The sequence below is a fragment of the Neopelma chrysocephalum genome, unplaced genomic scaffold (assembly GCF_003984885.1).
Source record: "Neopelma chrysocephalum unplaced genomic scaffold, ASM398488v2 Primary Assembly neopelma1_62, whole genome shotgun sequence".
Classification (NCBI taxonomy): domain Eukaryota; kingdom Metazoa; phylum Chordata; class Aves; order Passeriformes; family Pipridae; genus Neopelma; species Neopelma chrysocephalum.
Window position 1 is genome coordinate 7,212,491 of NW_020897719.1, and position 13,550 is coordinate 7,226,040.

The window sequence follows — 13,550 nt, forward strand, 5'->3', positions numbered from 1 at the left end:
AGTTCCAGTTCCTTAAGGGATCTGAGAATGATGCTAAACCAGGGCAGGGTGTGGGGAAGACACTGCAAGAAATTACAGTACTAGAATTCAGTATGATTCAAGAAAGTGTAATGTAAAAAAGAGAAATAGAAGTATCAGCATTTCCACAGAAGTAATGAATAGCACCAATACAAAAAAACAACTAGCAACTGAGGAAGCCTGCAACAGAAACAGGCAGTTGAGGATCACAAGTGATCATAGATCAATGCCCTGCCAACTAAAAAAAGCCCAAACAAAACAAGCAAACCACCACCAACAAAAATACCAAAATCCCACCAAACAGAATCAACAGCATAAACAAGAGTTTATTACATCATCAATAAAATCTGTTTATTTTATTTATCCCTGAGAAGACCATTGAAATGCTCTGTCCATTTTTAGGCATAGTTCTTTATAACTGAATCACCTCTCTTGTTACTGGGATAAAGATACATAAAGCATGTCCAGAAGGGGGTCTAAAAAGAAACACTTGTCTACGGTGGGTTATTATCCACGCTAAAGGATGAAAGATTGGTAAGTACAGGAAAGGTTTTCAAATATGTAAGAGTCTACGGTAGGAAAAAAACCTCTAGCTTGTTATTACTTGCTCCAGTTCCAGAAGCCACAGAACAGCTCAAGTTGCCACCAAAGTGTACTCTAGACCAACTGTTTCACAGTCAATCGCCTCTCCTTTCTGTTTTATGGGCTCAAGGGAATTTAAATTTAATGATATCACATCTGCTATTCTTTGCTGCCTTTTGCTCAGCATTTTTAAACATTCACCTGCAGGACCTACAGACTGGCACACAAGATTACTTTTCGCTTTTCTGAAGTCATTTGCAAAGGCAGGACCATTGATAAACTCTCTTCTCATTAAAATTTCAACTGCATTTTGTTTTATTCTGCTGTACAGATTCTATAGTATGTCTTGGATGCCAGCAATTCTGAATTACTAACATTTCTCCTCTTTTAAGAATTTATTTTCCTCAAAGATTGAAATAGTTTAGCTTCTCATTTCATTACTTAACAATTCAGATAGCCCAACAAAAATTAGATGCTTATGACTAATAGGAATTTTGAAGTTTAAAATACATTTGAAACAAGTTTCACAGTGGTTAAAGTCTGTTGCAGGAGATTAAGAATCAAAAACTAAGTACCAGAAATCTGCATCTAGAGATCAAGCACTATTATATGCACAAATCAAACCAAAACCCTGAAAATTAAACTTGAGCTACACTCACTGCATTTACTCAGTTTAGGTTGAAAAGCATGGAAAATTACTTCACAGGATTACTTGCAAACAGCTTCAGTATGTCAGGAAAAAAAACCTGTTTGTTGAAAATACTGCAAAAAAGATCACCTCATAACAAAACACTTCATAAGCTATTTCCTTAGCAAGTTGGAACACCAAAAAGGTATTGGTTTTAGGAAGAAATAAATAATTAACATGTTACAGAACAAATCTAAAATACTGGCAAAAAAGTAAAAAACACTTAAGTTTTGTATTATAAATAATTGCAAGTAGAAGAGTGCAATTGTGTGTTTCAAATACATTAAGATTTACCTGCAACACCATTCAATTCGGCCTTCCCCTTCACAAGTTTTTGCCCAGTGATTATCTGCAAGGTTTTTCATTGCCACAGCATATTCACACAGAGTTTCCTCATCCTCACAGTGTTCACGCCAGATCTTATCAAAGTCCCCCACTAAACAAAACAAAACAAAACAAAAAAAATGCACATCAGATACAAAGTCTCTCATTATCTCCATGGCAAAATCCCCATCTTCCAGTTAAAAACTTACAGAATGCACCAAGAGATTAGTTTACCTGCTCATAACAAAAAACAAAGTCCTCTTTCTCTAGTCAAACACAAAATTCCAAGTTTTGGAGCAGGAAGGGGCTATCGGGTACTTGGGAAACTAGAAATATTATCAGTACACAGATTTTTGTTCAGCTTGTTCTCTGAAATTAAAGTCCCTGGGAAGTTTTGCTTTCAGGTTTCTGTGCATGAGCATTAACATGACAAACATTTTAGAAATAAACGACTGAAAGGTTTTTTACTGGCATTCGTGCCCATGGCAAATACTGTGGATGATATTACATGAAAAAGTCACAAAAATAAAGTTTAACCCAGAATACAGATTTCTTTGGATACACTGGAAAAGAAATTCAAGCCTTCATTGATTTCTGTCTAATCAAGCCAGTCCCAGTGAAATAGCTTCTAGGGGACAATACTGAAGAATCAAACTATGACCAGGAAATCACAGACAAATTCATCTGCAGATCTCTAGGGACAGATTTATTTCCATGCTCGTTCACATGCTGAAAAGAAGTCTTGCACGTTAAGTTCTGGCACTTCAAAGTAATTAAACATGATGATTTTCCTTCTTTTGCTGCTAAGTATCCACTTCTAGCCTGCTTTACATAATGTACTGCTAAACAAAAACAAGATAAATGCCAGTAGTGGCTAGCCACAATTCCTATTGTGCTTTCTACAGCATGCAAACCCTTGGTGTACCTTACTAAAAGCGTGTTTCTGCTCTAAGAAAGAAAAATACTAGTGAACGTGTATGATATTCACTAATCTGTTTTGTGTTTCTTAATCACAAATGTGTGCACACATCTAGAATATATGTCAATCTGTAGAATAAAAATTATGTATCAATTTTGTACCTACAAGCTAATACAGCTGAAAATAAGTCTTCAAGAGTACAACTGTACTTTAAGCTTTGATTTAGACAACCAACGCACTTTTCACAACACGGTTCCGGAACCAGTTTTTGTAGCACCTTTATATTAGAAGGTAATACTTTGAAAGTATATCAGCCATAAACTAACAATCAATGTCTGTTAAAGCCTGAAAGTAGCTTACGGTAGGACCTGTCCTCATACCATTAAGAGATTTCTGTTTCTAACCCACTTATGGTAGTTTCTTTGATGTGCTTTGTTTTAATTAGCAGTAACTAATGAATTTCTTCCAGTGACGACCTTTTTATTTTTTCCCTCCTATGCAAAGCAGTAACAAACCTCACCTTATCTGTCCTCCACTTACAGAAAGACTGGCTATGATGGACAAGTATAGACATATTACTTAGAAGATTAAAACCAATCATCCAGGTTACTCCCTATTTAAGTTTGATTTAGGGATGTCATAGCAATTTTCTCTTAAAAAATAATCATCCAGCACACTTGTACAATCAAAATGAGTCAAGTTTAAAATTATGTGTTTATATTCCCTTGTGTGAGATGGCAGTTGAGATGGAAGGGAGTGGCTACAATTTAGTTTTATCAAAACAGGGAAGCTATGCAAGAAATCACGTACTCTGCCTGCTATTCAACAAGCATATACACAAAACTTATTGCAATGGACAAAAAAAAAAAAAAAAAAGGTATAATACTCAATAGCATCCCTCATTATTTCCCAAATGATCCAAGTTCAGAGAGATATGCTTTATACGAAAAGGCACCAGCAAGCTGACCACCAGAGCAGAGAAAACACCCATGTCACAGGCAGGCCCCCACAGCAGTTTCTGCTAAAACCTGTGGGCCACTTTTCCAGAGCTTTCAGGAGAGTCTTACATACAAACAATCATGCAGAACAGAACATACTGTACTGAGAAAAGAGAGCAGAAAATAGCATAGACACTGGCCTACCAGCAAAGGATGCAAAAAAAGTACAACTCTGAGGAATCTGTATTAATTTGTATTTCTTGTGTCATCGAAGTGCAGAATCTATACAGCACCAAGCCAGAAAGCACTAGCCAAGTTCAAAGTAATTCTCCATAGCCAATTAATTCTGGTGCAAGTTAGATAGTGTCATAGTTTCTTTGACACAACACTCTGAATCTTATTGTATGCTCCAGATAAGCTGTGAAATGCTTGAATGATCTGCACTTGCTAAAGATTTGTTTGAAGAATACATGGCTAATCAGAAAGTAAAAAGTAAATGAATGAAGACTTACTGAAGGAAAATACCACAAATACAGAATCCAAAGTTTAATACTGTTCACTACTTCATCTGGTCAATTCTTAAGTGATTATTCTATTGCCAAATACCCTTTTTCCTTAAACGTTAAGAAATAAGACAGATGCGAAAGAAGAAATATGCAAAAAACAGATGTTCTTAACTAGCCAGTCCTTACTTACAGCAAAGTAGTGATGCCTCTGTAACACGAATCCTGCTCTCATAGCAGCTCTTACTTCCTTCTGAACAAGGCATAGATTTGCACCTCTCCCTCAAAGTCAGACAAGGGTCAAAAGCATCCACAGATAAAAGATCTTAAATTTAGATATACAGCAACAGACCCAAAGCTGACAAGACAGCACGCTGGGACATGATCTTTGGGTTACAACAGAGCTGCCTATGATAGTAAAAGCTTCTTGGCTCTGGGCTGACAAGAAAATAAAACTGAATTATATGAATGGTATAGGATATAGAGTAGAATGACATAGGAGAGAGATGCAGAACAAAATTGAAAAATTCATCACAAAGTAATTTCATCACACGTCCTATATCAAGTCAATTCTGTGTGCACTTCTGGTTTGTCTTCATTTACCAATAGAGATACAGAAAATGGCTATGTGGGACAGATACAGCACAACTTTTGTATAAGGAACTCTTAAACAGAAGAAAGAAGAATATAGGTGAAAGCAGGAGAGGACAGACTTCCACAAGATCACAGCTGACAAAATGTAAATATGGAGCAACTGCCTGTCCTAAGAGTAGGAGACATTCAGAAAGAGCAGCTTAAAAGCAAAAGAAAAAAAAAAGTTATTTCCTCATAAAATGTATAATTGAGTTTAAAGTCCATGCAGCTGGGCAAACTATGAGAAGAAAATCCATGACAAACTCCATATTGAAGATGCAATTTCTACCTCAGGACCTCCTAGACCATGAAATCACTCAAAGATAGAATGGTAAGCAAGCACACAGTGATAATCCAGCAGCACTTCTTACTTATTCTTGTCTAAGCATCTGCTGTTGACCCACTGTCAATACTGACTTATATAATGCCCATTTCTCTGCCCTTTCATGAACAGAAGCTCCAAAACAACTGCAGATAAAAGGGTTATCTTAAAACACTGGCACCATTGTGCAGGGACTTTCAAAAAGGGTCTGAAGTCAACCTTCCCTTGAGCAAGTAGAATGGCAGTGGATTGTTTTGTTTGGGGTTTTTTTCCCTGTTATTTTCCAGAGTGAGCTTTGAAAAGACACAAACGGGCATATATGATTCACAGAAAACTTAAATCCAGAATCATGCTCCAATACTGAGTTGAAAATGCAAATAATCCTTCCTATCTCTTGAGATTTTATGTGACTACAATAGGTCTTGCAGCAACCAATTTCAAACTGATACCTAGAACACAGAAAAGTTATGTATTGATTTTTTCAATCAATACATTATAATGCACTGTGTATTAATTTTTACAGCAATACATTATAATCAATGTGCAAATACTGCATTAATTCTACTAGAGTTAAACAGTTATTTATGAATCAATAAATTCTGGCTTGTGTAACCAAAAAGGCAGTAAAATACGTAGGAAGGTTTCACTACAAAACTAACAGTTACTAGAAAAATTAAATAAATAAAATCTGTTAAGCAATCAGTAACACTGCAAATAAAATAGCAATTTGTGGTAGGCTAATGTAATGGAATAAAAAGTCTTGCATTGTTGATCACATCTTAAAGTTAATATTTGATTTTGTGTATTGATTTTTTCATCTCACATACTCATGACCATACCATAATACAAAGGCGACTCAACACTCTTATTGTGCACCTAGAGATCACCTTTTAGGCAATTTAAAACCTCTTTTGAGCACTGAATTTTCAGAGATCTTTGTACAGCTCAGATCTCCATCAAGGAACCGGTTATGCCAGTGTTCAGCTGAAAAGTTTGATTGGCAAACCTAGCTCATAACAGGAGTTTCACAAACTCAAATCACTACAGTGATGTTAAAGTTATTTAATATTTGCTCTACTTTATCCAGAATTACCTAGGAAATAAATAAATTACCTACTTTTCACCTTGAAGATGAACTATTCCTTTAAAAACAAGAAAGGCCAGAGCCCACCGCTTCCAAGAATTCTGTCAGTGAACAACTGACTGACCAACTTGTTCTCTGTAGCACACCCTTTTCTAACGCAGTAACAAAAATCTAATACTATTTACCTAGAACAGATGAATCCATCTAAGTAATTTCCACCCACATTAATATTGCCCGCAGAATAGCCAAGTCATAACCCTGAACTCTCCCACAGAGTAATCAGCAGTTGCTGAATACTGTCACAAAGAGAACAGGTCAGGCACATAGAAGTTATTTTTCAATTATGAGATAATTTTAATTGTGGGTAACAGCAACGGAGACCTAACGTTAGCTGTAAGTTTCAACAACTGAAAACATTTCTAATAGAGAAGAATCATACAAGATTGGTAAGAACTTCCCTCATTCCACATTTATTTACAAGGTCTCATCAAAGCTCCCTAGAACAACGTGAGAAGACCATTCTTGATGGGATAATCCTACACCATAACTCTTCTCTCCAGGAAGTCTATCATTAAGAACAAAAAAATACATCTTTCTTCCATTCTATTTTTAAAAAAAAAATTTTTTAAAAGACACTTATTTGTAGAGTGTTAAATTGAACTGTCATTTAAGGTATGCTTATGAAGTTAACAGAAAAATTAATTAGTCCATTATTCTCCAAATTCTGACAGAACAAATCATATCAATTGGCATTTTTAACAAAACACAACCCTCTGTAATGTAAAGGAAATAGAGTTCAGTTTTGCTAAAGGCAGTATTTTTCATTTTGGAATGGGATAAAACCCCAAACAATTAATCTGAATAATTCTGTTTTATCAAGCAATAAAATAGTTGTCATATAGAGTTATAAAAGTATTATCTGCACCCACAAGAAGAGATGTGTAATTACTATTTTCCTTAATTTCATTGGTACTCTTCAAAAAACAGTGCTGCCATCTCTGAAAATCTCAAAACCAAGCACAAAATACTTCATTCATCACCAAATAAACTTCGCATACCAAAATTTAACTGACACTCTGCATTTAAGCCTTCATGTACACACAGTGCAGGTTTTGATCTTAAGCAACAGCTTCCTCCAAAAGAAACATTACTTTAGCACTTGAGAAAAAGTGGGATTAGAACTGCCACTATTTCCTTTTGGAAAACTAAAATGTTCTGAATTCAAGGTAACTGTAATTGAGTAAAAAAAAAAAAAAAAAAGAGACCAAACAAGGGTTTAAGGGTCTGAAGCCTTGGCAAATACAAATAATGTAAAAAAACCAGATTCAATTCATTCCTTTTTCAATACTTCCATTTACAGCAAATTGCCTTCATATTTTCTTCTCTACTGGAGCTTTGAAGGCTCTGGTAGAAGAGAAAATAAGGTCAATACATTGACTACCAATGAAAGACAGAAGCAAAACTGACATGTTAATATTTGTATAATAGTTATTAATGTTAGTAATAAATTAATAAAAATAAATATTGCTCATTGTAAAAAAGCAAACCTATCACAAAACTAACACACGTCCATGACAACACTGGATAACTTCTGGATAACTGGATGACAGGCTGCTGGCCATAGCAATGCCTAGCAAAATATTTGAGTTTTCCTTTTTGTTGTTGATGGTAATGCACTGCAGAATGAAAAAATCCATCTCATTTTCAGTCTCTTAAGACCACCTCTCACTTGCTGGAAACAGTAAACTAACTTCTACAACATATTAAACAGTAAATGGGAAAAGCAATCTTACACTGTTCACTAGGCTAAAGCTGAAATTAACTTTCTATGAATATCTGATAAAATTTCCTCATTAACCTTGTCAGTTGAAATTTAGCTGTACTACTAATGTATGGATGCTGTAGCAATGATAAGAAAAATTAATTACATGAAGAGTATCAGCAATTATGACATTCATAATTTTCAGTATATACAAGATAAACTAAAAGCATATCTAGCATTCCTTGTGAAAGACATTAGGTATTTTTGGCTTCAGTGTTTTCCAATTTTACATGTCTATGTACAGAACATGAACTTCAACTTGGACAAAGTTCAAGCAATTAGAGCTAATATTTTCCTTCTCTTATCTGACTAGTATTTGTTTCATATTTCTCAGGACTTACCTGAAATACTTCAGAACAAAATATTTAAAAAACCTGAAGTGTAAGAATCTAATTTTCTCTGTCTCAGTATCAATGTTCCTTCCTTCCACTTACATAGAAAGGATTCATTTGACCAAACGTGGATTTTTACATTTGACCCGTCAGATAAACCTCCTATCCATCTGTTTACGCTGAACAGACTCAGAGGGCGCAATTCATCTGATATTTCAGCATCTACGGGGGGTCAGCTCAGATCACCTTGAAGACAGATCTGTGTCTCTGATCTGCTGAAAGTCTCTGATGGCTGTCACACAAACACTGAGGAGCTTGTTTGTGATAGTTTAAGCAATTACTGCCCCCAGGTGTTGGATCTCCTCTGCTGGAAACTTCACTCTCCTCTTCCCCAGGCCTGACTTTGTGGGATGGAATATGAGCTCACCTTAACACCAACAACACGGAGATGAACACTTTTAACAGAAACTACTGAATTTGGGAATTTGTGCAAATGCAGGAGCAAAAACTGGAAGCAGCTGATGCATTATGCTGATGCTGCAATAGGAACACAAACTTCCCTATAAAGGAGGAGGGAAGAAGGTGACAGATACCTGTTTATTCAATGGGTGCTTGTGTTGCAGCCAGTGCTTTTTCAAATTTATGGCCTAACTAAATGATAGCAACAATTAAATCCTGCAAAACATAAAATATTATGGGATTTCTAATGAAAGCATCCATACAAAACTGTAGTGCAAACTTTAAAGGCAATCGAACCTATGTCATAAAATAGTATCAATTTTCATTTTAATAAAATAAAATTTAGTTTCTATGAGTTGAAAATGGAACAGTTAGTATTACAAAATGTCTTCTTCTTCCAAGAAATTAATGCAAATGAGGAAACACAACTTGAGATCTTGAAAACATAGGTTTATTTCTACTGTAAGCCAGTTATATTTAACAAAAAGGACTAACAACTGTAAACTTATCCTGTAGAGTTCAATGATAAAGTTTTCCTGTCCTGTGAAAAATGACGCCATTTCAAAATCTTTCACATAGGGAAGAACTTAAGCTCTCTCCAGGTTTTTCATGAAAAACATGAGAGACAAAGACGCCATGAAACAACTGACTTCAGACCAACTCTTCTGTCTAAATGTCTAAACCACACCTACTCAGGCTACTTATTATCATCAGGCAGGGTCCTTAAATTCTTCCTTATTTTCTGAATTTGAAAAACCTTTAAGAAAGTTGTTATCCATTTCAATGAAGTTTCAACAAATCTTTCTTTTAAGGAATCAAACTACCATCTAGAAATGCTTTTGCCAGCTTCTGTGATATGGTAACTAGTAACATGACAAACACCAATTCTGTGTGATTCTTTAAGCCTAACCAGCCTTAATAGGTGCATGTAAGGAGAAATGAACTGTTTTGGTGAACATACAGGAATATATGTCATAAAATACCTTTACAGATACCTCTGCAACTTTTTCCACTTGGACTCAATATGGGATTTTGAGGGAAAAGTACAGCATCCTGCAAATCATCTTTCAGACTACACACAAAACCATCTATAACTGAGGGTCATGTTGCAGAGAAAATGTTACTTAATAAATACAGCTCTGCATGAGTAAGGTAATAAACAACTAAGAGAAAAACAGGATGCCTCTGTATCAGGAGAAGGGATTTTTATCCCAGTAAAAATTAAACCTACTTGGCTACTACAAGCAATTGGAAACAAACACACATCACATAGCAGATGTTCAGTAGATCTTATGTAGTTCCTTATGAACCACTAAATCTGCTTTTACAAGTCTATCTGTCAGGCTTGACAGACATCAGCCTACATGCAATATATGAAACATCCATGCATTTATGCAACGAACACAACATGCTCCGGCCCATGGCTGCAGGTGCCCAAAAGATGCATAAAGGAAAACTGTAAAATTTGGGGTCACCTGTGATACAAAGCAACAGAACCAAGTTCAAGAGACTAAAGTACTAGTCACACAGTAAAAAACCTAAAATTGTTTAAGAAAACAAAAACATGCACTTCAATGCAAACTTAAAAGCATTTCAGCTTCACCATTTCAAAGATGGTAAATGCTTGTCCCAAATACACTGACATGCTCTGGGATTATGATATGACATGAGTCACAGTACAGAAGTACATAAAAAACACAAGATACTTACTAGCAGAAGCATTTCAACAAGCGCAGAAATTAAAAAACAAGCCAAGGTTCAGTTTTCATCAATCTCAAGAGTTAAATTTTAACCAGAAAAAAACAAATTAAAAAAAAAAAATCAAACCCTTTAGATGACATGATGCTGACTACACTGTAGCAATTCCTTAGTAACAGCAAAAAAATTGCTGTGATGCATCCCTAGTTAAGAAATATTGCTCTTGCACTTTGACAAGTATGCAACTTCTTCAAAAACACGTTAGCTTGCAGTTTTGGACCACATTGTTGCTTTTCCACTGGTTCATCTTCAAAAAAGAGGGGAACCACTGCAGAAATGAAACAAAATTATAGCAATGGTGACAGTTATAAACAACTCAGATAATGCACTAGCTTACCTTTTACAATTGTCCATTAAAACACAAACCTTGCTAACATCAGCAAGGCAAATGAATTCTCAAAGAAATCAGCTTATTAAAATCAAGCCTGTATAACTTCTATCAACACACACCTCAGTGTCTCAAGGACGCATCTAATGCAACACTTCTAAGAGAAGACAATAACTTAAGATCATATTACAATATCAAGGGCTTTCTTAGACATATCTATCCTGTGCAAAATAATAATGTAGCTTTCAGAAGGATACTCAACATGCTTTTTCATCTACCACCAAAATTAATATGTGATTCTGTTTTAGTTCCTACAAACAACTGAAGTCCATGCAACAGCAATTTTGCATGTTTGCTTATCTAGACAAAATGGAAACTAGCTCACAGAACTCTAGTAAATGTAAGAAGAGGCAGAGAGAGTTAAAAAAAAAAAGGAAAAAGGAAGACATTACAAGATTCTGGAGTAATACAGAAAAATGCTTCTGCTTCATACAGAGGTGAGTGCATTGCACAGTGGAGTCAAGACACTTTCCTTGTGTAATGAGCTGTAAGCACATAAGCAAGGATGTGGGTGTTTTCTCTTTGCTTTTTCATATCCAAGTTATAATTCAAACTGTACTGAGAGATTACAGATTATTTGTTGATTTTTTACTTTGTTTTAGCAAACTGCCATCTTTGATTTTTTCAGGCTAAGTTACTTGCCAGTCAGTGTCACTGAGCATTACAGAAAAAAAATCCAAGAAAAGATCCTTCAGAGGTCAAGCATGTCCTAGTATTACAATTTCAGAATGGCACTAAGGGCTTTTAAGAAGGAGATTCTCAGATCTGCTTTTAGAAGCATAGAGAGATGTAGGGAGAAAAGACACCAAAAATAAAATTCTTAAGTTAAAAGAACCTAACATATGAAGTACAACTGACCACTAGCCACTATTAACTTGTAAGGACCACCTACTATTGGACAAGTAGGTAATGGGTGGAGCTCTCCTTGCTGTACAGATGTGATGAACGGTTGGTTTGAACTCTCAGTGAAATGACATACCATGTTGCTAATTTAGAGGGACTAGAAAAATCACTCTAAAGTTTTCACTAATGCATGATTTACAGGACGTACGAAGTAAATGAGGGTGCTAGCCTGTCTTTTGCTTAACCAGTTACACGCAACCTACCCTTGCACACAAACTTGTTCTTTGTTGAGAAGCAGGCTTACAATGACTCCCATGTAATTTAGGCTCTCATCTAAAAAAAATCAGTTGTTACAGAGATTGCTCACTTAAAAAAAAAAAGCGCAGTGCCAACGTTTTTCTGTCTTAATCTGCAGGCAGTCTGGAATGACAGAGAAACGTACTGCTAAAAGCTGGACTCCTTTGCCAAAATTTCAACATTTAAATATATCAGGTTCATTCTCCCAACATCTGAGCGAAGAAGGGAGATCCTTCAGTTTTGACTCAGCAAGGCCAAAACAAACAGCAACATTCAATCAGTGTCTAGATAGGTAGGTATTTGTGCCCAAATCCCATGAACTGGCTCCAAGGGAGACTTTGGAAGTCCAGAAGGCAGTATGATCTTGTTTCTTCGACCAAGTGTCATACGCAGATATAGAGAAGAGGCAAGAACTACTGCCTACAACAGGAAGAGCTCCCATTTTATGTGTGTTCTTCTAGAGCTATGCACCAAAGAGCTGTGGACACTGCAAGAATGAAGAGATGAATGTTCTGCAATCTGTGCTAGCATTTCAGAGAGGTTTTAAAGCATTCCAATACCCCCACAGGAACCTTGCATCAGGGCATTAATATTGATGACAAAGTAGACTTTTCAAGGACTCTGCGTAATTTATTTTACAACAGCTTTACCCCAACCCTTTCGCTTAGTGCTCCATACAGAACTACTGCTCTACGACTGAATGACAGGAGGCACAAACAATTCACAAAGACTTGTGCCTTTCCAGATCACCGTTCAATCTCTCTTGGCATTCATGACCTACTGTCCTCGCTCTTGCAGATCCTCGGTTTGGAAAACTGCTATTCGACTGGGACGCTCCCACCCCAGCCAGGAAGGAGGGTCCGCTGCCAGCAGCTCCAGGAGAGCGGCACAGCCCCGGCAGCCCCAACCAGGTGCCCTCGGCGGGGCTGCGGGCAGCCAATGGCAGCGGCGACCCCGCTCTGCCGGGGAGGAGCAGGAAGCGAGAGCGGAGCTGCTCCCGGCCGCTGCTCCGGCCACCCTCCCCCGACACACCCTCTCGGCAGCGCCAGGGGTACCGGGCCGGCCGCCGGCCCCCGCCCGCGGGGGGACACCCCGATCTGCCGCCGGCGGGGGCAGCGGGGGCCCGTCCGGGGCGGCCCCTCCCCCGCGTCACCTTCTCGGTACTTCTTGCGCAGCCGCCGGTGGACGCTCTTCACCACCCCGGACAGCTTCTCCTGCTCCAGCTTCCGCTCCTGCTCCGGGGGCGGCGGCGGAGCGGCGGCGGCCCCGCCGGGCCGGGGACGGGGCTGCGGAACGGCCTCCATGGTGTTCCCGCTGCTCCGCCGCGCACGGCCCGGCCGAGGGGGGCGTGAGCTGTGCCGGGCTGTGCCGGCCGGGCATGCGCACCGCCCGCCGCTCGGCCTGCTGGGACAGGGAGTCTGACGGGCTGCTGCTCCCGCCGCACCCGCCGGCCGCATATTCGGGCTCATTGCGGTCCCTCGTCCTGGAAGGCACGGGGCTGGCCAGACCTCCAGCTGTGGCCTGGGTTATTGCCAGCAAAACTTCCCACGCCCCACATCTGGAGCGGGTCACTGCGGTGATCGGTAAACCAGCGGGAGAAATGAGGGAGAAAATACCCTAAGGGGCCAGGGGCAGTGCAA

The 13,550-nt window shown here is 38.2% G+C and overlaps 1 protein-coding gene across 1 annotated transcript in view; it reads right to left on the reverse strand.

Annotated features, from left to right (window-relative positions):
- Nucleotides 1-13,260, reverse strand: part of BMT2 (base methyltransferase of 25S rRNA 2 homolog) — a 36,342-nt gene extending 23,082 nt beyond the window's left edge. Inside the window, exons 1-2 of the mRNA XM_027682209.1 lie at nt 13,064-13,260; nt 1,583-1,724 (exon numbers count right to left, since the gene is read on the reverse strand). Coding sequence (XP_027538010.1) covers nt 1,583-1,724; nt 13,064-13,214 — 293 coding nt within the window. The 5' untranslated portion in view covers nt 13,215-13,260. The remainder of the gene's footprint in view (nt 1-1,582; nt 1,725-13,063) is intronic.
- Between the last annotated feature and the right edge of the window lie 290 nt (nt 13,261-13,550).